This window comes from Benincasa hispida, chromosome 11, assembly GCF_027475165.1.
Source record: "Benincasa hispida cultivar pf3 chromosome 11, pf3_genome.v1.1, whole genome shotgun sequence".
Lineage (NCBI taxonomy): Eukaryota > Viridiplantae > Streptophyta > Magnoliopsida > Cucurbitales > Cucurbitaceae > Benincasa > Benincasa hispida.
Genome location: NC_143488.1, coordinates 76,110,892 through 76,135,769, shown reverse-complemented (window position 1 = coordinate 76,135,769; position 24,878 = coordinate 76,110,892). Strand labels below are relative to the sequence as shown.

General features: G+C 34.3%; 3 protein-coding genes across 3 annotated transcripts; 2 read left to right on the top strand and 1 right to left on the bottom strand.

Annotated features, from left to right (window-relative positions):
* The first annotated feature begins 289 nt into the window (after positions 1 to 289).
* Positions 290 to 3,781, top strand: LOC120089902 (DNA-3-methyladenine glycosylase (MAG)). The gene is made up of 6 exons (XM_039047337.2): positions 290 to 725; positions 1,067 to 1,138; positions 1,751 to 1,874; positions 3,020 to 3,090; positions 3,343 to 3,400; positions 3,476 to 3,781. Exons 1-6 carry the CDS (start codon positions 357 to 359, stop codon positions 3,637 to 3,639), a joined length of 858 nt encoding a protein of 285 aa, XP_038903265.1. The 5' UTR covers positions 290 to 356; the 3' UTR covers positions 3,640 to 3,781.
* A 2,084-nt stretch (positions 3,782 to 5,865) lies between these two features.
* LOC120091661 (Protein kinase superfamily protein) lies at positions 5,866 to 10,089 on the top strand. The gene is made up of 8 exons (XM_039049762.2): positions 5,866 to 6,127; positions 6,338 to 6,458; positions 6,686 to 6,942; positions 7,036 to 7,162; positions 7,239 to 7,512; positions 8,021 to 8,153; positions 8,235 to 8,321; positions 9,668 to 10,089. The coding sequence occupies exons 2-8, from the start codon at positions 6,371 to 6,373 to the stop codon at positions 9,800 to 9,802; spliced, it is 1,101 nt and encodes a 366-aa protein (XP_038905690.1). The 5' UTR covers positions 5,866 to 6,127; positions 6,338 to 6,370; the 3' UTR covers positions 9,803 to 10,089.
* LOC120091662 (DNA-directed RNA polymerase subunit beta) lies at positions 9,991 to 12,575 on the bottom strand. Its single transcript, XM_039049763.2, has 3 exons — positions 12,375 to 12,575; positions 10,822 to 11,594; positions 9,991 to 10,355 (listed from the first exon to the last, which is right to left on the bottom strand). Exons 2-3 carry the CDS (start codon positions 11,438 to 11,440, stop codon positions 10,150 to 10,152), a joined length of 825 nt encoding a protein of 274 aa, XP_038905691.1. The 5' UTR covers positions 11,441 to 11,594; positions 12,375 to 12,575; the 3' UTR covers positions 9,991 to 10,149.
* Between the last annotated feature and the right edge of the window lie 12,303 nt (positions 12,576 to 24,878).

The window sequence follows — 24,878 nt, the reverse complement described above, 5'->3', positions numbered from 1 at the left end:
AAGGAGATCAAGATTGGGTGTCCTTAGCGAAGAGTGAAGAACAAAAGAGAAGAGAGTGACAGTTCGAGAAAGTAAACAGACAAGCGAGAGAACAAAAGAGAAGAGAGTGACAGAACAAAGTAAGAGCGAGATAACTAGAGAGAGGAGAGCGAGATAGCGAGAGACCAATCTCTTTGAGCAAAGTTTTGTTTTTGGTAACTTCACTCAAATATGACACAAGTAAAATATTAAAAAAAATATAATTTTAAAAAGTATGATATATTTCATTTTCTTCTAATCCATCGGCTGGACCCACAGACAAGCCGTTGACAGTTCGAGAAAGTAAACAGCCGCGCGAAAGGTCAGACTTTTGGCGAATGCTTCCAGTCCGGACCAGCTTTCCCTTCATTCCTCAATCCCCATTTCAGATTTTCGCTTCCTCCTTCTCCTACGGAATGATCAGAACTCACCGATTCAAGAAACTCTCCAACCCCAAAACCCCCAGTTCTTCAACCGAGCTCCGCTGTGAACCTCGAACGAGGAAGAAGAAAAAAACAGGGCATCTCCCCAAATCGAAGCCCGCGACCGACCCACTAACCCAAATCGCTCAATTCTCTCCCTCTTCCTCTTCCGAGGGATTCACCATCCTCCCCAAAGAGTTCTTCCTTGCTGACGCTTTAGACCTCGCCCCACGCTTGCTTGGAAAGCTCCTCAGGAGAGACGATGTCGTTCTTCGGATTACTGAGGTACTCGTTGCCCGTTCTTTCTTGTATTTGTAACTTCTGGGCGTATCGATTTTTTTTTGTTTGATTTTTCTTATTGCGATTTGATTTTGGTTCTAACAAGCTTAATGTGAATGGGATTATGTTTGTTTGTTCGTTTGTTTGCATTCCAAGTCAATGAGAGCAATGCCCACCATCTGTTTGTTTGTTTCTGTTTGAATACCAACTCACTGAAGTCTATTTCTCCACAATTTTACTAATGGATTTGGTTTTTTTATGGTGATATTGTGATGATATCTGAGATTTGTGAAAATTAGTTAATAGCTTATTGAGATCCAACCATTGAACAAAAGAATTTTTGATAGGTAGAAGCTTACAGACCAAATGATTCTGCTTGTCATGGTCGGTTTGGTGTCACAGCAAGAACGGCTCCAGTAGTAAGTACTTTTTAACTGAACTGATTGCTGATGGGATGTTGGAAATAAAGCTCGGGGAAATAGAAATTTCTAAAATGAACCAACAAAATTCATCTGCAGTTAAAACAACAACAAAATAAGAGATTGGAGCATCTTTTAATTTATGGATTGAGGCATGCTAATAAGCGATGTCTATCGAGAAAATGTGCCCCCATTGTATGAATCATATGACACTCTACTCCAAAGATACAACAATCTTTCAAGAGACTTTGTATAGCAGCTAAGTTCTCTTAAGAATCCCTAATTGCTTATATGCTCAAATCAAAACTCAAGAATAAAAGAAAACTTACTGTTTCCAGGAGAGTGAGGGAGAGAGTCAATAAGATCTAAAAAAGGTCTCTTCTAGGGCTTTGGAAGTTCTCCTTTATAATAAAAAGACCTTGTTACCCAAGTCAATTACCCGGCACCTATTCCACTTCTTCTTTGATGAGGAGGGTGAATCGACTAGTTAAAAGATAGAAAAATAATAATAAAAGAAATAAAATATTAAAAATATCCAACATGGGAAACTGAAGAATGAAAGATATCCAATTCTTGTAGATGCTTTGACAACCAAGTTGTATGGACTTGTAGTTTGGACCCGGCGGGCATGCATATGTTTATCTCTGCTATGGTCTCCATATGATGCTGAATGTTGTTGCGGATGAGGTTGGAGTTGGTGCTGCTGTGTTAATCCGATCTTGTGCTCCTGTCAGTGGTAAACTTTCTTGCCTTGCTTGACCTTAGTTCTTCTGAGCTAATCTTTGACACAGTTTTTAAAAGCCTAGATTTGTGTAATGTGTGGTTTGGATTGTATTTAAAAAATAGGTTATACAAACCTGAGCTTGTGTAGTTTATCTTTTATCCTTAGTTTACGGGTTTTATCATTTGTAAAAGTAGTACAAAAGTAAGTTTAATAAGTAATTTTCTATCACATGGGCTTATGTAACCTGTGAGATTAGAAAACCGGTAGCTTGGGATAAACTAACCCACCTATCAAATAGAGGTCAGTTTTTTAATTCAAGCTTACACAAACTAACCCATGAGCCAACCACCTCTAGATGTTTTCCCTTGTTGTCTGGAGGCCATTGTTTAGTCAGCACTCAAATGTAACTGTTTTCTTTCATTGGCTAGAAAAGTTGAGTTTTGTAAAGGTCCATTTATGCTTTTTAGAGTTGGCTGTAAATGAGGATCGTTTAGAGTAAATGTATTGTTAGTTCGTGTATCATAGTGTGAGAATATTTGAATTGCCAAGGCTGCTTGGTTTTTTAAAATTGTGCTTGTTTTCTTAGAATTACAATGGTTTTCATCTTTCTTATGGAAACTTCTAAATTCATAGCCAAACCCTAAAAACAGACACAAATTTTTAATAACCTTTTTTTTTTAAGTTTTCAAAAGGCTTGAATTTTGAAAACATCCCAAAAAATTTGATAACAAAACAAAGGAATCCATTGGTGGAAGTAGTATTTACAAGCTTAAATTTAAAAAACTAAAACCAAAGACTAAATAGTTATTGAACATGGCCTAAGATCTTCATTAGGATAGTTTTTTAGCTTTATAATTGCAGGTCCGATCATTGTACTTGGCAAATTGGAAATCTTAACGTTGGCTAGTTCGTATGTGTTAATGCATAGTGTTCAGAGGCCTGGAAGCACATAGCTTTCTTGATGCTTAGTTACCAAATAATCTTACTCAAATGACAAAGACTTGTTTTTATGGCTTACCCATTTCTTTCTATTCGTGAATGCATTGATCTTGATTGAGACTCAACTGGAAGGTCATGCTTGCAACTCTCTGAAGGAAGAAACTCCTCACTGTAGGGTTTCATATTTGCATTGTTAGATTAATGTAGACAATTAACAGGATTGGAGACGATTCAGAAGCGGAGAGGTCAGATCACAGACAAGCCTGTTCTTCTTACTGGACCCGGGAAGGTAATTAAATGATCTCTATTATAAACCTTGCTTCTAGGAGGCTGACTCTGGTTAATCTTAAAAATTTCAAGGGGTATCATATCATTGTAGAATTCATATAAGATTTTGCTTGTTCCTCTTCGTTTTGGCAGTGAAATATTGTAAAAGAAGATACTGTCAGAGTTGAAAATGGTTAAGATGGCTTCATGAAGTTAAAGTTATTTTGCACCTGAAATCACTATTTACCAAATTTATGTCTTACTTTTTTTGAAGGTGGGCCAAGCGCTTGGATTATCAACAGAGTGGTCTAACCACTCGTTTTACGCTCCCGGTAACCGTCATTATACTACCACCTTTAAGCCTATTGAAGAACTCAGTTGTATGATTATGTATGAATGTCTTTCAGGTGGTTTAGAACTCCTTGACGCTCCGGAGCCAAAGAACATCCTGGTAGGGCCTCGTGTTGGTATCGAGTATGCCTTACCAGAGCATGTGAATGCTTTATGGAGATTTGCCATTGCAGGAACTCCATGGATAAGTGCTCCTAAGAACACTCTGAGGCCATCCTGATGGGAGGAGATGGAGCAATTTTTTGTGCTTGGAATTATTTTGTATCACTGAAATTGGATTTGGGAAGGTTGTATATGTTGTATTTTAGTTCAATGTAAACAGAACAACCTCATCTTTTGAATGGATTCATCTTCAGTCTGAATCTCTAACTTGAGTGGTTTGTTTCAGGGAAAAAAGGTGTTTCCATTGATGATCATTCTATTCAGGTTAAAATATCATTTCGGTGCTTATACTTGGGCTGTGTTATATTTTCGATTGACGATTCCACGTTTGAAAAATCAAGTAACCTCAAAATCTTAATAAAATAGACGAACTACTCCTTTCATTGTCAACTGGTTTTAAGATAAATTTTATATTATCTAGTATGGTATTAAATCTCATAAATCCCAAATGGATAATCGGGATTTGATTCAAGAATGGTGAACCCAGGGGATTCTCCTTTCATTACCAATTGATTTTGAGATGAAACTCCATGTCATCTAGTACCTTGAATTGTCTAATTTTACTTGTATTTTAAACAAATTTAAAATTTAATATTTCAAAGTTAATTTTTGTTAAAATTGTTTAAATAATAATTTTCATACAAGAAAATATTTTCGATATTTATGAAGGAAATGCTTATAAAATGCTTATAAAGACTAACTTTAAAAGGAAAGAAAAAAAAAAGTTCTGCATCAAACCAACAACGGAGACTATTTTAAAAATTTATTGAAAGTGTATAGACTAAAATGAAATAAAACTTAAAAACCTAAAGTCTAGGGATTAAAATGCTAACTTAATCTTCTATTAGTTACTTTAATATTGTTGACATTGATTTCTCAGAAAGGTGACCTTTGTTTTCTCTGTTTCTGTTTTTTTTTTTTTTTTTTTTTCTTAATTGAAACTTTGATCATTGTTTTCAAATGCTACAAATGTAACTATGAGAGGTATGTTTTTGTTTTTAAAACTTAACAATATTTCAATAACAAATTTTTAAAAATAGGAAACAAACGGATGAAACTGTAACTAAAAAGATTTATAGTATTTGTTTGACATCTATGGTTTCAATTTTTTGTTTGTTGGTTTTAAAATAATACAGTTTTTCTTAAAACAGGATTTGAATTGAATTTAATCTTTTATTTCGACTTCAAATCTACTTTAGACTTTTTACATTTTGAACTTTAAATAATAATTATTCGGGTCATCACCATTCATTTGTTTCCGACAAATGAATACCATGAGCTTCAAATTTGCAATAAATGTGTATAACATGGACATGTATTAAAATGATGTAGGTTTGTTGAAGGAATATTATTAGATAGACGAATATATAAAATATTATGTGACAAATAACAAAAAGAAACTAGAATGATTCTCTCTCTCTTTTTTTTTTTTTTTTTAATATAGGACTAAAATGAACCATTTAGAAGTTGACAAAAACTAAAATAGAATAAACTTTTGAGAAACTAAAAGGAAAAAAAATGAAATTCAAACCTTAAATAAATTTACCCCTTCTACCTTTCCCTTATATAATTTTTTTTTTTAAAAAAAGATGGTCAGAGTTGGAATATATTTCCACATGAAGTTTGGAGGATGTGGGGGAGAAAAAAAAGGTTTAAATATCGATACTTAAATTCTTTTTTCAAATGATCCACTCATATACTCTTTAAGATTGATGACGCCTTCAATGAAATTTAACCTTCAGTTTGTGTTCGAGGATATTATCGCATTTTATAACCTATTGCGTTAGGGTTATGATAAACATGATCTGAGATAAACATTATGACATAAGCAGAAGGTTAAATTTCATATATTTGTGGGGTAGATAATCAATCATAAAGACTCTTCTAAAAGGTTATTCTTACAAAAAAATAAAAATAAAAAACTCTTATACTTATATTTTTAATTTTGTTACATCTTGATCCCTATATTCTCAAAATATTCATTTGATCATCATACTTTAACTTTGGTTTATTTTGATTTATTTACTTTCAAAATATTTATGTTGATCCTTATATTTGTCTGAAGTAACTATTTTGATTATTTCGTCTTCATTTTTAGACGTCAAAATGATTATTTTTTAAAATAAAAAATAAAAACAAACTAAAATTAAAAATACAAAGATAAAAATGAAGAAGATATAGAGAGGGACCAAAATAAAAAATTTAAGGATACAAAGATGAGAATAAACCAAAATAAAAAGGTAAGAGAAGAAATAAGAATATATAAACCGAAGGAAAGAGAAGAGAGGGGATATAAGTAGAATGAACGTGCGACGTGGGAGGCAGTCTTGAGAGGTTTGGTTTGAGTGGTTACACAAATCGCAACCGAGTTTCCCGCTAAATAGAACGAAATGTACCTTCCTCCCATCGCCATTTCAGGAACCCATTGCTTGCAGGGAGTCTCCTCCTCCTCCTCCTCCCTCCTCCCTCCTCCTCCTCCCCTTTCTCCCTTCGCTTTCAATCTCTTTCCGCTGTCCCTACCTTCCATTTTTTTAATCACATCCCAGGTCAATTTCTTTCGTCTTCTTTTGCATTTTTCTTCCTGATCCCCAAATGGGTCTTCATTCTCTGCACAATTTTCAGATGGGTTTTCAAATCTATGCCTATATGTTCAATTTTGATGATGCCCATTTGAGATTTCGATTCCCCTGTTTTCCTATTTGATGGGGGTCGTTTGATTTGTTTGATGCATTTGATGAATTTTCTTCTTTCTGTAGGTTTTTTAGGCTACTACGAGTTGACGAGAAGCGATGTTCTGCTGCGGAGGTGTGGAGGAGGAAAATTTTGGCGCGCCTTCGAGTCAATATACAGCCCCACCCAGGGGAAATACATATGGTGGTAAATGGTTTTGCTCGACTTCTTCTAAATTTGTTGGTTATTGCATTGTTCTGTTCTTAGACGCCTTGTTTGTTGGGAAGTGATGAATTTTGTTGGATTTTGTTGTTTTTTAGTTTCTGTTTTTAGACATATTGATTGGCTTTGTGGGATTTGTTTTATTGTGGCTATGGATGATGTGATGTGGTTTGTAGAGATCGGGATTATGAAAGTTGATTTGTGTGTTGTAGGCAGCGAGAGAGGAGAGCCCAGGAGTTCCAATGTTGTCAGAAGTGGAGCTCCCCAGCAAGTGTTGCCTATTGAAACACCAGTCATTCCACTGGATGAGTTAAATAGGTTGACGGGTAATTTTGGTACGAAATCTTTTATTGGTGAAGGTTCTTATGGCCGGGTTTACTACGCGACGTTAAAGAGCGGTCAGGCTGCTGCAATAAAGAAACTAGACACTAGTTCTTCACCAGAGCCTGACACTGATTTTGCCGCTCAGGTATGATATTGAACGAGTATGAGTGTTAATGGTAAACATGTCAGTATCTTCATTCTAATGTAATTGTATTTATGTGTTGTCATGGTGTTGCAGCTATCAACTGTTTCTAGACTTAAGCAAGAGAATTTTTTGGAGTTAATTGGGTATTGTTTGGAGGCAAATAATCGAATTTTGGTATATCAGTTTGCCAAAATGGGTTCTTTGCACGATATATTACATGGTATGTCAAGCTAAGTTAGAGAGTTTCTTGTTTTTTGTTGGTAATTTTTGGTTGTTCTGATCATTTTCTAGTGCAGGAAGAAAAGGAGTACAAGGGGCTGAGCCTGGTCCAGTTCTTACTTGGAATCAGAGAGTTAAAATTGCCTATGGTGCAGCAAAAGGCCTTGAATATTTACATGAGAAGGTTCAGCCTTCAATAGTCCATCGTGATATCCGGTCGAGCAATGTCCTTCTCTTCGACGACTTCCTTGCGAAGATAGCTGATTTCAACTTGACTAATCAGTCATCCGACACAGCAGCACGACTTCATTCAACTAGGGTCTTAGGAACATTTGGATACCATGCTCCAGAGTAAGCCCTTTTGTGTGTCTACTTGTGTATTTCTTGCTCATGGAAATGAATTTGAGCCAAAAGTGGCTACAAACTTAGGTTTAAATTCCATTTTGGTTCCGAACGTTTAAGTACATCTCATTTTGACTTTTAAACTTCCAAAAGGAGTCATATTTTGGTCTTGCAAGTAACTTATATAGCTAAAATATCTATGTCAGCAAGTTAAACACCTATTCAAAGTGAGTTTATCTATATGTCAAACAACTAATTATGAAACTGCGACAAAAACTAAAATGATTATTTTGTTAAAGTTTGGCGACTACCATTGACATTTTGAAATAGGAGACTAAAATGAGATGAGTTTTTACTTAAAATGGATTGATTCTAAAGTTAAAGGACTAAAACAAGATTTTAACTTAAAACTTCTAGTTCTTATCATTGCGCCTGATTGAATTGAAAGTAAACACTTGATTCTACTTCCTTTCTGGTTTTGAATTTTTGTTTCCTTGTTCATGGTTTCTCTTTTTAGGTATGCTATGACAGGACAGATTACTCAGAAGAGTGACGTGTATAGTTTCGGTGTAGTTCTTCTCGAACTTTTGACGGGACGGAAGCCAGTAGACCACACGATGCCTAAGGGACAACAGAGTCTTGTTACTTGGGTAAATTTTCCCTTACTGCATTTTTCTAAGTGCCTGCAGTATTTTCCTCAAACTTAATTAGCCATTCATATTATTCTGCAGGCAACACCAAGATTAAGTGAAGACAAGGTGAAACAGTGTGTAGATCCAAAGCTAAACAACGATTATCCACCAAAAGCGATAGCAAAGGTACTATTATGTAATCACATTCATATTGAAATTATAGAGTGTTTATAACCAAACCAAATAGTAAGGGCATGCTTTACAAAAAGAGGTGTGATGTCAAAGTGAGTATAACTCAACTAGCATATATAGTGTGTTAATAATCAAAAGATTTGTGATTTGAATTCCTCACCCTCTATTGTATTAAAAAAAATGTTGTGGGGGTACTTTTTGTCATTTAACAAACTATATAGGTAAAAAATTTCAAAGAGTTGTTTGTTTTCTTTTGGGATCGGTATTCTTGACTAAAACAGAAGTTAGATGGCTAGAGAACTAGGTAAATGGGTGAATATATTCTGCGACAAGGATGAATTTCCAATTTCATTGGAGTAGAAATATACAATTTAATAGGAAATAATAGAAAACCTTAACCATGATGTGGAGCCTGTCCCCTAGTTAGACCAATCAAATGATGCTTTCATTTCTCATGGTTTAAGGTTGGAACTGCAGTCTTCAAAGTTGGACTGAGATGTTTCAACCTTGTTCGTAAAAGGTGTTTTTGATAATGCTAAGTACTTTCGTAATCAAGAACTTCGATTATTGCTTAGTACAAGTGTTTTTGTTATTTGATTCCATACTCATAAAAATCACTAGTGCTTTCCAATCATACCTAGCCAAAAGTATGCTGCATATATTTGTACTCTTAGTGTATGTTTGGGCCAAGAACTATCCTTAGATTATAATAACCATCTCTTACTATAGTAAATACTATTTTGTATTCTTCAATTAGCTACATTCAACACAATTTCAAAACTACTATTTGCTACAATTTTTACTATTTTACATCCATCATTTTTTTATTCTTTGCTATAGTATTTACTATTACCTTCTCAAACTAAAATAGTTTGCACTTCAAACACATACTATTCTAGCTCAAACTAAAATAAACTATACCCCAAACATAAACTATTATAATCCAACTATAATAACCAACTCCTTGTTCCAAACGTCCCATTAGTGGTTTTTTTTTTTTTTTTTTTTTGGAGAGACCAAGTGGTTGTGTTACTGATATGAGAACATTAGTAATTACTAAATTAGTCTAAGAAACCATGATAATCATATATTACTCTGGGGTAGGAAGGTCATAAACACTCCCATACATTGCCTTTAGTAATCAAAATTTCAACAAGGAATTAATCTAGTTATCCTCTAATCACACAAAACTGACAAACCTGAACTGAACTCTTGTGCAAATTTATTATGTTACAACGATAGACATCGACAAAGTTTAAATGCATATTAGTTTTCATCTTTGTATAGTTGTTTCAGATTGGATTCTTATTCCAGTATTATTTCATGTGAATCTCTCTCAGTTGGCAGCAGTAGCAGCCCTGTGTGTTCAGTACGAGGCTGACTTCAGGCCAAACATGACAATTGTGGTTAAGGCTCTCCAGCCACTTCTCAATTCTTCAAAACCACCGGGACCTGAATCTCAACCACATCCATAAGATTATTCACATTTTGGTTAACATACAGGTGCACGTGCAGGCGTGGGCACAGCGCAAGCACAGTAATCTCTCCTGTAATTTAAAATCTTATTCCATTAATCTTCAGTTAAGAGCATCGCTGAAAGAAAATTGTCAAGATGCCCAAATCTTGCTCATTTAGTTAATTATCATTTTCACCTCAACCCAACTTAGGAACTTGATCTGATTCAGGATTTCATATAATAGTAAGGTACTGTACCAATGATAAATGATAAAACAACAAAATTTTGTTTATCCAAATCACAAAAGTTTTGCAGCTGGAATTAGATGAGGAACCGCTGACCTAGCCTTTGATGAAATATTAAGACTTAACTTCTATCCTTGTGGAATTTCAAAACTGCAAGATAAAAGTTATACTCATCTATAAATTCAGTCAAGTTAAAAGAATGATCTGCAGCAGCATTCTCTAAATTCATCCTTTCAGGTAAATCCGAAACTACGACATCTGGGAACTGTTGTTGTTCTTGTTCTAATCCTTTCCTTCCGTTGGGATGGCTAATAACTAGTCTTGCACCTATCGAGCAACAAAGGAAATAGATGACTATATAAAACAAGCAAGAATTTCATTTCTGTTGATTTTATTTGCTAAAAGCCATAACATATGATACCGATTTCAAATAAAGATGGTAAGAAGTAATGTACACAAAACAATTAAGTGTGGTTATTTGCCAAAAAAGTGTAAACTTAACATATGCTACAAATAAGAATTGTTTATATTATTATGCATGCACACGAGCCCATATATCTCAGTGTATATTGAACTACATTAAAGCTAATAAAGTTCAATACACCAAGGAAAATTGAAGTAGAAGGTGATTGAAACTTGCAAGGTGATTTTTCCCTAATCTCTACAAAGACAGACTATAGAAACAAACAGATCATTTGCGAACTTAGAATAAATTAGCCATATGTTCAGCAATTTGGGTAGCCAATGTAATCCCCTGAAGTTTGAAATTTATAGAACAAAACAAAAAATTTACCTGCAACACAACGTTTTGAAAGTGCTTCAAAAATCGCGTCAAGTTCAAAAGGCATGGCTGGAAGATAATAGAGAAATACAACGTCGAAAGGTCCCCATTTTTCTGGTACATATATAACTTCTCCTTGCCAACACTTAACTTTGTCATATTTTTCTTTAATACAAGCTAATGTTAGAATAGAATCATGGACAACAAGCAAACTTCGGCAAGGAGCTAAGTCAAACAACTGATCAACAAATCCTTCTGAAGAAATGGAAACCATAACCTGAGAACTTTCTGTAATCTCTCCAGCAGAAATAATCCGCCTAATCTTTTGATCATGTTCTTCTGTGGAACTAAACTCGTCTGAATCGAGAAATGAAAAGTCCTTCTCAACTAAATCTTCAAAATTGATTACAGATACTACACCTTCACTAGGAGGAGTTGAAAAGCAGGTGATTGATTTGTTAATATGTATGGCTGGATACAATTTGAAAGGAAATAATACTGGAGCAAATATCCGAGTATTATGATGAGAACCACGTAGTGTACATATATGTATATTCCTCTTAAGAGAACATGGCTGAGGTTTGCAAGTAAATGATGGACCAAGAGACGAATGTAAAAACAGAGAATTCATGGAAGAAATATGGTTTCTCTTTATAACCTGGAAGGCAAAAGGGAGTTGTCTCGGGCTTGTTTGGAGTTACAGGTGGAAATGGAATCACGTGCTGTACTCTATGCCTCTTTTAGTACATCCATTTCAATGTTGCTCCTTAAATTCCCTCATTTACCTGTAAAAGCACAGTTAGCAAGCTCAATCCAGTTTTGGTAATTCTCATAACTCTTCAGGTATCAACTACTAAACCATTCCATCTAATATCAAAGAGTATTTCCCTTTCTCTAAACACGGAATACACACACACACACACACACACAATGTTTGGAAATTGCACTTTATTCTTCTGAAGATACTTTAAATGTTTAGATCTCTTTTAATCTTTGATCATATAACAAATAATTAGCTTTGAAACTTCGAAAATCTATTAAGATAACCAAACCAAAGTTTTGAAAACTAAAAAAAAAAGTAGTGTTTGTTTTTAGAACATGACTATGAATTCAACTATTTCTTTAACAAAGATGGAAATCTTAATTGAAAAATGAAGAGGAAACAAGCAGTCACCAAAGGGGCCTATAACATTTTGAAGAAACTGTTCTTGTAACTCAAAGGAACTTCAGATTCACCATTAGTAAAAAACAGGACAAAACTAGCACCACTTTACTACACAGAAAAAGTTCAAAGCACTTTAAATTCTCCATTTCTTCTTCAGCAACATCCCGTCCTGGTGTTAAATTAACACTCCAGAGAATCTAAACTTGATAAACGTCAAAAAGGAAAAATCATCCAGTTGTGGAGAAGAAAAGCATTACATAAACACGAGAAAGAAACAACAAAAACTCCTCGATTGACCGAAACTCAAAGGAACAGAAACATTTCCAGAGCTTCGAACAACAACCAAATACAGAGCCCAGCTAAACAATTTGTCGAATTGATAAATGATGATGAAACGAACCTGAGGTTTCCAACGAGGAGCCGACGAACAGCAGAGTTCGGCCAACCTTCCCGACTCCGATTATTGATTAAGCAAGTGAGCTGTCGTCTCGCAACTTACGGATAAGAGAATGTTTGCGCTTCGGAACGTGATAATTGCCCAAACCATCCATTAAAGGCCTAAAATGTCATTTGAAACAAATTTTGAGAAAAATGTGAAATCATCGGGGTGTCACGATCATTTGAAATTACAATATTACCTTTGCTTTCTTATTTTCTTTTTCATATTTTTTTCTTCTTTCTTCTTTCTTTTTCTTTTTCCTTTTCCTTTCTCCCAACTTATTCCCTTGCATCTTCTTCTACGATTTCTTCTCTATTGCGTCTTATTCTTCTCCAGCATGCTGAGTTTACACCACCAATTTCGAGGAGAGTGATTGTTGATGTCGGACGCCTGACAAGACTATATGAGGGAAGGAAGAGCGAAACCGATGTGAGAACAGGAAGAGCGAGATCGACGAGAGCAAGACTAGCAAGAGCGAGGCTGACAAGAAGAGAAGGAAAAATGGGTCTTTTTCGCATGCGCGTAAGAGCAAGACCGACGAAAAGGGAAAGAAAAATGGGTCTTTTCTGTGTGCAAGCGAAAGCGAGAGCGAAATCGCTTTTTCGCATTCGAGTATATTTTGGTAATTTCATCCCAATTTGATGTCAACAAAGGGTAATTCAGCATTTTTTTTCCAAAAATCGAGACATTTCATATTTTTTAACCTAATTTTTGGGTCATCCATTAGCTAGATCCTTTAGAATTTAGAGGAGAGTTAAAAGTTCGGAGTTGTTTAGTTTTGAGCTACAGTTAACGTTAGTGAGATATGAAATTAATATTTGTTAGTGGTGTGCCACAAATAAAAGGCTATTTGGTAGGCAGATTCTTTTTATGTTCTCATATTTATTTAGTTCAACTAATATGTTTTTAGTTGATAGTCTGAATTTTACTTTCAAAAACTATTTTCGGATCTCGTGATCCAAAAAGTACAAATTTTCAAACAACTTTTTATGTTTTCAAAGTATCAAATTTTGAATTTGAAGTTTAAAAATGCAGAATTATATTAAAAAGGATGAAACAAGGACAAATATATTATTTGATGTTATAAACTCAATATGTAATATATAGTATATTATATATTATATGATTTACATAATAATAATGTTACGAAATCGACAATTAAAGAACACAAAATGGAACGTAGAGATAGAGAAGATCGACACACATATATACGTAGTTCACTAACAGTGTGTTAGCTACGTCCACGGGTAGAGTGAGAACAATATTATTAAAGAGAATATTTTCAGAAATAACATCAAAACGGCGCCTCTAGGGTTAAAAGAGTTTATATAGTGCACTACTCTAAACCCTTGAGTCATAATAGTAAATAACTACAAATAAATAAATATGTTGAATACAAAATTTGAATAGTACTTGGTTGTTCGAAGCACCAACAAACAGATTTAAAGTATTTCAACAAATAATTATATAAAACTTTTAACATAGAACAAGCTTATAAATTAATTAGTAATAGTTTATATTCAACCTAGTATTTAGTAGCTAACTATAATTAGTTTTACCATTTATAAATATAGCTTCAAATACATTTTGAAAAATATTTAAATTAGAATTTAATTTCTGAATCTTCTACCACATATATATTTGAAAACATGAAATACAAATTTATTTTCTTTTACTTTTTTATTTTCAAAATTTTGTTTTTAGATTGCCTACCGAATAGGCCTTAAATTTATTGGACCAGTCAAACAAAAAAGGGAGTTAACTCTAATCTTTAGAATGAAGAATCACGAATTTCAAATCAGAATAGAGTCAAAATGATTTGGTGTTTGGAGTGATTAAAAATATAGGATTTAAAAATAAAATGATTTAAAATTTCCAACTAAAATAGGTAAGGAAAAAGAAACAAAAGATGGGAGTGGCGATTTGTGGTTGTCTAGGAGTGAAAGGGAAAAAAGAAATCTATGGCTAATGTACACTACAACGAAATCGCCCCTTTCCTGACGCTCCGAATAGTAAAAAAAGGTAAAAAATGCATCGAAAGATCAACTTCCGACGACTAAATAGGAGTCGAGAGTTTGGTCGGGATATACCTGTTAGGAGACCATCTTCCGACACGCGTATACACATCGTCGAGAGTTAAGACAACTCCCGACGCCTCATGTACAATGTCGGGAATTTATTTACTCCTGACGAATGTATACATCTAAACTCTCGACGATGTTACCGTCATCAAGAATTTAAGAGTTTGATTCATAAACTCAGTTTAAGAACAAAGCGTATTCACATAAAAACAAACAAAAATAAAAACAAAGTCGATAGTACTCTTTATTACACAAAAGAGATAAAAGTTGGCAAAGATGATGTACAAAAAAATATGTCTTGACGAATACATAGAAGAAAGTGTAATGACATCTCCAAACGACATCTCCAACAATATCTCCAAACAACATCTCCAAAACAATAGTTTGCCTACAATTACATTAATTAGAGAACATTATTATATATATGAAGATTAAATGTAAGAAGAACTTTCAATCTCTCATTTGAAAACCAATCTCAACCCAACCCACACAACATTCGAAACTCATAAACTTCCATAAACAAACAAAAGTCATAAGATGAATGCTACAATCCTACAAAACAAAGAAAATCAACACATTTCCAAGACTACATGTTCTCAACCTTAAACCTCCACAAACACACAAAAATCACAAGTTGAACTCCAAACGAAAGATAACTAATCTCAACTCATCCCACACAACATTCAAAATTCATTAACTTTCACAAATAAACAAAAGTCATAAGATGAATCCCACAATCCTACAAAAGAAAGAAAATCAAAGTACTTCCAAGACTACATTTTTTTCAACCGTAAACCTCCACAAATACACAAAAACCACAAATTGAACTAAAAAAAAAAAGATAATTAATCTCAACTCATCCCACAAAACATTCAAAATTCATAAACTTCCACAAACAAACAAAAAATTCAAAGTTGAACTCCAAAACAAGTATAACTAATCTCAACCCACCTCAAACAACATTCAAATTTTATAAACATCTACAAACACACAAAAACTCCAAAAAACACATCAAAACTCAATTGTTTAGTTACCATAACTGCAGGATAACCAACAATTCATTATCATAAAGCTACTAGTAAGAAATAACTACTTTGCTTCCATAACTGTAGAATAGCAACATATTAGCCAACTAGATAATAAAGTATTTATACCTAATTCGATGACCCTTCTCTCTGTGATCGTATCATATTTCCAATTATTTTTTTTTTTCATTTCTTCCATTTGTCTTGTATGATCCTCTCTCATTTATTTTTTGAACGTCTTCAAGTTCCTTAATCTTCGATTGAGACTGTTCGACACTAGCTTTCAATTCCCTCACCTTTCTACTTTCCATTCCTTGAGTAAATGTCGAACTCGATGAGCTACTACCCCTTCTTGACTTAGGTTTAGGGTCCTAACCTAGGCCTTTTACATGACCAGGTAATCTACCCAAAAACTTCTCACAAATTTCATCCTCTATTAGTGGTTGGGAATTTTTTGGAGTGGGGTTGGATTGTAATTCTAACATTTGTTTATGTTGGGGTTGATGCCCTAAAGTCTCCTGTCATGTAGTTTGTAAACAGTTTATACGAATGCTTGTGTTGTATAATATATGATATTTACTTTACATCTTGATTTTGCTCAGTTGTATGTTTTATGTGCTTTACCAAAACCAACAAAAATAAAATCGCTAGTTATCTATATGTAACTTAAAGCATGTATGTGGTGACATACAAGTGAATCATGTCTTGAGTGATAACCAAAATGGTCTGTAGTATATGGATATAGGAGGGAAACCTTATCCTGATAACGCTACGGATGTGGCTCGCATTGTGGAATGGTCACAAGTGTTGTGACTTGTCACAAATGGTCTGATCCTGATCATTCGTGTAGGGGATATGCGAGCGAGGGCGTCCTATACAAAGAGTTTGTATAAGACCTGACCACGAAGTGTTAACGTCTCGTTATATAACACCGTTCATGACATAGACTTCACTTCACTAGAATGACCATAGGTAACATGACCTCAATCCTAAGTGAGTTGAGAACTCCTGCCATTGAGAGTGGTCCTTTGATTTGTATGGGTGCGAGTGGCCAGGTTGCCAATTCAAATCTACCATTTTGGAGATTCGTTTGATTTAGGAGCTGGGAACTCAGCTACACAAGATGAAATTCACTCTTTCCCCGAAGCAGGGGTAAGTAGATAGATAGCTCCCTTAAGGGCTTATTTCAGGGCTTGAATGATATGGCACCACACACTTTCTCTTGGCCCGAGAGGTGTTCACACATAGTTGGACTATGTTGTATTGTTCATTAGAGGAATCAGTGGTAGTGAGATGTAACCATAGGGACAAAATGATAAATTGGCCCAGCTGTACTTACGAGCATCTGTGAAGGGTCATTGTACTCATGATTGGTTATATCCGATGGACACAAAAATATATCTGTGGTAAGAAGAGTTCGGTTATTGGTCTTTAGTGGAATGTCGACAGTTAATGGATGGTGAATCTTGTGGCTAAAGAGTTTAGTCAGCTATTCACGTATCGTTAGAGCTTCGAGCCACAGGTCCATTAGGTCCCTTGGGTAACTTGGATAAAGTCAAGAATCAGTGTTTGAGTCAGTTTGAAATGTTCAAATTGACAAGAGGGAGTTCGATTATATATGATATAATTGAATTGGTTAATTATATATAGTATAATTGGTTAAATGTATAAGATACATTATTTTGGAGAAAATTAGATATGAATATGATTTATATCAAGTAGAGGAGAAAATACTATAGTAGATATGTGATATCAAACTATAGGGTAAGAATATAATATGATTATATTCATCAATTATTTAATTAGTTAATTATGAGATAATTGACCGTATTATTCTTCTCAATCATGCATTAGTGGGAGTAGCCGCATTCGGTTATGGTAACCGATGAATAAAATGAAAATTGTTTTCATTTGGCAAAGGGGTTCAAAAATTCGCAATTGATGTGAAAACGTAAACGATCGGTTAGCTTGAGAGCCTATACGATGGTAGCTCATCGTCTAAACGATCGCACACCAACGTTTAAACGATCTCATGACTTTTCCTAAATGATCGCTTAACTTTCCTAAACGATCGCATAGCGTGCCAAGTTTTTCTAAACGATCATATACCTTTTATTAAACGGTCACTTAGTAAAACCTATATGATCGTGTAGCTTCATCTAAACGATAAGCATCCCTGCTATACGATAGCTCTTTCTCTCCCATTTGCTTATCGTCTACATGATCTTTCTTTCCTTCTACCTCTACCAAATACACCAAAGACCACACTTTGGATTCTCACTCCGAAAGTACCAAGGGCTCCAACTGATGGTGTCGTTCCCGCTTCTTACTTATTCGTGACTGTTGAGTTGTTGCCATTCATGTAAACGATCGTGTTGCCGCAACCGACTGATTTGCTGGGCGATAGAGTTCGTGCAGAGGTTCTTCCGCTGCTTTGAGTTCAACGTTTGAAGAGAGTCTTCAACTGGTATGAGAACTCTTTCCCTTGTGTTTTATTGTTCGAAGCATTCCGTTAATTAGTGTTTATTTGCATAACTATCTATTAGAATTTATATGTTGTATTTTGGTCACGATGAAATCGAAAAGATCCGAATGCGCTCATGGATGCTCTTCGTTAAGAGTTCCTTCAGTTTATGCACTATTAATTTAGTGTGTAAGAAGTTTGTTGTATCCTTCATTTTTCCTTCAATATTTAACAATGTGCCTATCAAGTTGTCACATATATTTTTTTTCAATATGCATTACATCCAATTTATTTCATAACAATAGTCTGAACCAATATGGAAGTTGGAAAAAAATACTTTTCTTAGTCTAGTTTATAATTCGTTTTTTTTTTATTATCTTGCTTCGATGGATATTTACTAAGCACAGGAAAGTTCAACATATTTATTTGTTGTAAGATCTTTTCTCCATTCATTATGATTAGAAGAGGTCTACATTCAACTTTTCCATCATGTTGCCTACTTCTACGCCAACTATGATTCTCTGGAAGATAACATCGATGTCCCATGATATCTTTCCTTTTATCCCAAAAGACGATTTATCTTATTTACATATGAGACAAGCTTGATAACCTTTAGTACTCCACCTAAATAAGTCATCGTACGCAAGAAAGTCATTAATAGTCCACAATAAGGTCGCATATAGTTGAAGAAACTCATCGGTAACACAACACATACCAATAGTCCATAATTCTTTCAAATTTTCAATCAACAGCTGCAAGTAAACATCAATTTCTTTTCTAGGAGATTTTGGACGAGGTATGAGCAAAGACATGAAGAAGTTTATCTCTTTCATGCATTTCTAAGATAACAAATTATAAAAGATTGTCATCACGGGCCACATACTATACGAAGTACTCATATTTCCATGTGAATTAAATCCATTTGAAGCTAATCCTAAACGAACATTTCGGGGATCTAAAGTGAAATGAAGAAATTCACGATCAAAATGTTTCCACCTCTCTGCATCAGCTGGATGTTGTAACACATCCTCTGTTTCAACTCTCTTATCTTTATGCCATCTATGTCAGAAGCACCTTCTATCGATGCAAACTAATTTAATCACGGTATCAATGAGAAATGACGTAATACTTTATGTGAGATTTTTTTTTACCCTTCTCATCATTAACTTTGTATCGAGACTCACCACAAAATGGGCTTGCTGTAAATCTTAAAATTCTTTCCAATATAATGCACAATCATATTTGCATGCATGAATAAACTCGTAACCTAGGCCTAAGTCACGCAATTTTCACTTAGCTTCATAAAAGGAAGTAGGTATAACGGTGTCGGCTGAAAACGCTACTTTTAACAATTCTAACAACGTGTCAAGCGATTTGTTACTCCAACCGTTTAGAACTTTGATATGCATCAACTTCACTAAAAAGTTCAAGGACGAAAATTGTGAACAACTAGGGTATAGTTTATTACATGCTTCAATCATTAAATCCTCAAATAAATTTGTGGTATATCTTTCTCGGCCATTAGAGAACATTTCATTCTCGATCCTTTCTTCATTTGCATCTTATTTTTCAATTGGAACTTGTTGATAATTTATAAGATTCAACATTTCATTTTATTCCACAACACTACACTCTATGTTAGTTTCTTCATAATTATGTAACGAATAAGTTGTATGACATTCAAAACCTCTAGATAAGTTGATTGGCTCTCCATGATATACTCGGTTACAATATGATGGGGATATTCCATATGTTAATATATGTCACTCCACACCCTCTAATGACTCTAATTCATACAATTCTTGCATGGACATTTTGTTCGTCTGGAATCATTAACATGAAACTTCACCACTTCTAAAAATTGGTATACTCTTTCTCAATACTCGACAGACAACTTATTTCTAAGTTTTATCCATCTTTATTCATCCTTAAAAACAAACATTTCCTGACCCAACTTGTAATTCATAATAAATTACAACCTGCGTTGTGTAGATAATGAATGGTGGTTAACTTTTAGAGGCTTATATATGCTCATAGAAATAAAGATAGAATTATAAGTAACTTATGGATGTGTTTCTCAACTACAAAAGTTTAATTTTCAGACAATTTACCGATAAGTCAAATCGTGCTTAGCATTGTACATTTCACATAGACTCATCAAACTCATCTTTCAAACCTACAATAGACTCCCACAAAAAGAAGCCAAAATTGGATCATGCATAATCACAATCCACAACTCAACTATAGCTTCTTACAAACCAACAGAGATATTTAAGAATTGCTCAATTAGAAAAACAAAGTTATTCTAAATGCCAATAATTTCCTTCTCTAAGCTCAAGCTCAGGCTCAAATTCAAGCTCAAATGGATTCATTATCACAATTAGCCCTAAGGTCCCCTCAACTCAAAACCCAAATCACATGTTTTTTTAATCTATAACAATATTACCTCAAAAATAATTTATACAGCTCAGAAAATCGATTCAAATAGAGAGAGATTACTTGAAGGAGGCATTCAACGGCAGAGGATGGAGGGGAGGTGTTTGACAGCAAAAAACAATCTTTTTCAATGGCGGAAGAAGGTGTTCAACTTGCTCCAAAGACGGTGTTCGACAGTAGAAGAAGGCATTCCACGACGGCGTTTGACATAAATCGATTTCTCATCGACGGAGCGGATATAAGAATAAACAACGTGCACGCAAAAACAATTTGAATCTTAAGCACTCTAAATTTCATTAATTTTATAGATAAACATGCATGCAAATAACTTTGAAATTACGGTTTGAGTTATAACTTTTGTAGCTCCAAATTGACCACCAATTTCGCTCTAATTTTCTCACGAATCGGCTGTGAACCACCACGGGTCTTCTCGACTATTCTCCAACTTTAGAACAAGATGGTGGGATCCAGTGAATGACTAAATTATGGATAAATTTAGAATAGAAATTGAGAGAGAATTGAAGACTTAAATTCTAAAACTCTTTTAGAATTAAGTTGCTAAGAAGAATTTATTTTTCAACGACTTGAAAATCACCAAAATGGCCAAAAAAATTTAATCTTTATCAAAGCATCCTATTTATAGAGCAATTACATGCAATTCATGCAAAATTGAGTTAACCAAATTTTGATACTTTAAAATGCACTCAATTTAGTGGGATAAGTGACATTTTGTGGAATCAACACTTTGCAGATGAAGAACTCACTAACTCATTAAAAGTTGGATTTTTCCACTAAAAATCGTTCTTTGTTTCCACTAAGTGAAGTCACTTTTTGACTTTTGACTATTTTTAAGTCAACATTTGACTTTAGTCAAATTTTAATTAAAAAATAATTCAGAACTAATTTTGGAATTTTCCACTCAGTGAAGTCAACTTTTGACCTTTGACCTTCAAAACTTGGTGAAGTCAACATTTGACTTTGACCAACGTTGATTAATTCCATTTAATTCAAATAATTAATTTTAAATCAAATTGATATTAAATATTTCATTAAATAATCTAAATAATTTAATTTAATATTCAATCATTGAATCCAACACTGATCTCGATGAATCCTTATTCATGGTTTTTATATTTAAATCTTATTTAAATATCTCCAACTCTCTCTTTATCATTTAATTCCCATTGAAGATACGCTCTTAAATATATCGCATATATTTAATGCTTATTCCCTAATTTGAATATGAACACTTCAAACTCAATTGTCACACTGTTCTAAGGTTTAGTCCGATATGAGCTAGTAAAGAGACTTAATGGACCTACAGATCATGAGCTCCAACAATCCGATATTAATTGGCTAAACTTTTTTAACTGAATCAACCAACATTCGTTATGTAAGACCCCGCACATTTTTTTTTATAATAATGTAATTTCAGTAATGTTATTATTTGGTAATTCATTTTGGATCTCAAGTATAAATGCGGGAATTTAAGTTTGGCGAAAAATTATTCAATTTTGAATTTCAATGTGAAAGTTATGGCAAAAATTAATTTTCCTTTCGAAACGGAAAGAATTTATTATAATTATACCTTCCTTTTTAGTTATTACATTTATTATTTTTATTTTTCTTAAAACCCCCCACCAACCCTTCTCCTTCTTCTTCCTCGCACTGCACGGCAACACCACCATCTCCAATTTTTTTCTTTCTTCTTTCCTCCCAATCGTGCTGCCTCCTCCAAACCCACAAACGCCGCGCCCCCTTTTCCGACCGCGAGATCTGTTCAGCGGCATGCCTCCTAAGTCGACTCGACTTTCTTCAGTCGTCTGGGCCACGAAGTAGTCGCCGCCACTCGATTCATAAGATCAACCACGTCTCTGATCGTCGAACCTCGACGGTATCGCTTGTCAACCCGCGCTGGTCTCTGTGGATTGCAAGTCGTCACCCAGAGTCTTGAGATTCCACAGTCACTCGTGCCCAGATCTGAAGATTCACAACCCGATGGCCAAATCGCTCGCCGTCAGTCACGCAAGGGTGCTTCGAATTCGTCGTATCTCGTTGTTTGTGTTGCCAACAGTAAGGGTCATCGAAACTTGTGGATTTGGGTAAGATTGTACCATTTTTTTAATTGGATTTATTGGCTAATGGTGTTCTTCTTCAATCTATTGACACATATTTGTTTGGGCTTTAAAAATCAAGTTTTGGAGAAGCTTTGAAGTTAAAAGTGTGCTGTCAAAAGGATTTGGTTGTGGTTTCGACAAGCTTTTGGGTAAGATTATTGGGAATTATTTGGTTAATTTGATTATTGGAACTAAGCTCTTTTATTAATTGTAATTTGGATTATGTTTAGACCTAATTCAAGATCCATCTAAGCTAGGAGGAAGATTAATAGACGTTAAAACTATATTAGTGCTTAATGCGAGAAGGACTTTTCTTATGAGTGAGTTAAGTTATCCATTTTTTTCTAAGTCCTAACTATTAGTTACTCTGGGTAGAGGAGAATGTGTAGAAGAAGCAGTATATTGATAAAGAGTTTTTTTCCAAAATCAAAAGAGCTGTTGGGTTGAAAAAATAAAGGATTTCTAACCATTTTTTTTTATCCTAAAATATAAATCGATTAGATGACAAAAGAAAGGATAGAGAGCCCGTTGATAAGTCTTACCTATTTACGAGGTATCTATTATTATTTTTTTTTTACTGTAATACCTTGTTTTGACTGTATCACACTATGTATCATTTGATAACCCAATAAATCCATTATAGTATCTCCAGTTCAAATCAAATTTTAAATGGAGGAATTTCAAGGATATTTAGAACTTGAGAAATTTTTATTTATATAAGCTGTTTTCTTTCACTCATATAACTATCTGATTCAGTTTCATTAATCTGAATAATTTATAGAAAAATGAAGATATCTATTCAATTCATTTCACCCACCCCTTTTCTCGAAAAAAAAATGGGAGAAGTTTATGTCTCAACGAATCACACGTAGAGATATTGATAATACACATAGAGTTAATGGTATTTCATAACTAATTGATTGAGCAACAGCTCGTAGACCACCTAAAAAGGAATATTATTGGATCCATATCCTGACATAAGAAGTCCGATGGGAGCAACACTTGAAATGGAAATCCATAAAAAAACACCGATATGGAGATCGGCTAAAACAAGGCGATAACCAAAAGGAATTACTGAATAGCTTAGTAAAATTGATATGACTGCTATGGTTCGACACTGAATAAACGAGTATCACCTCCAGATGGAAACAGATTTTCTTTAAAAAGTAGTTTTGTACCATCTGCTAAAGCTTGAAGAACTCCCAAAGGACCAGCATATTCAGGTCCAATCCGTTATTGTATCCCTGCGGATATTTCTCTTTCTAACCATACAATTACTAGTAGGCCTATTGTGATTCCCAATATAGTAGTCAAAATAGGGACAAATACTCATAGAATTCCAGATGCTTGTCGCTTAGACATAATTTTGACTTCGAGGTAAGTAATCTTACCACTGGAATTGCCCACGGGCCAAACTTTAGTTGTATGCTAGCATGGTGAGTATATGTTATGGTAAATTGCTAGTATGTCGATTAATAGTATGACCTGAATCAAAGTATGTTCTGGCACGAGTTCTGAATTGTTTAAATACACACCTAAGCACTTGATCGTTAGTATGTGATGGTAAGTGTTTTCATATGTCAACGTCTGATCTGCTGGTGTTGAGGCATACTTGTATGTTATAGAATTATGATGTAAGGTTTACATGAATGTTGTATAATAAGTTGTTGAGGATTATGTATATGTGATGGAGCCATAGTACCAAGGATTTCATGTATGTTTTAGAATTGTATGATGTTGATTCTTTGAACGTTGAGACTGTGTGAATATCCTCATTGATTAGTTAGATCCTCACCAGTTTGTGTTTCCTTCGGGATTCACCAGTTTATGTTTCCTTCGGGATTCACCAATTTTGTGTTTCCTTCGAGATTCACCAGTAGTTTTGTGTTTCCTTCGGGACTCACCAGTTTTATGTTTCCTCCAGGATTCACCAATTTGTGTTTCCTTCGGGATTCACCAGTTTTGTGGGCATACTTAACTATAATACGATAGGACTCAATCTCTTGTCTGTTTCATGTGTTTATGTGTCATAGATGGGTATCTAGAGGACATAGATGCCTAGCTTGACCCCAGTGGTGGGGTTACTTACTGAGTATTTCATACTCATCATTTCTTATGTTGATGTTTCAGGAAAAGGTAAAGATGCACCGGTGATGGCGCAACGAAATTCGTGATCGTGTCATTGGGACTAGATTTTTCGCTTCCGCACCTTGAAATTTGAGTCCTTATTTTCCTCTTAATATTTAGTTTTACTGTTTAAAAATTTATTACTAAGGATTATTTCTTTTATATACTTTTGTTAGTCTTTAAGAATTTTGGATAATCTATTATTTTTTTAACAA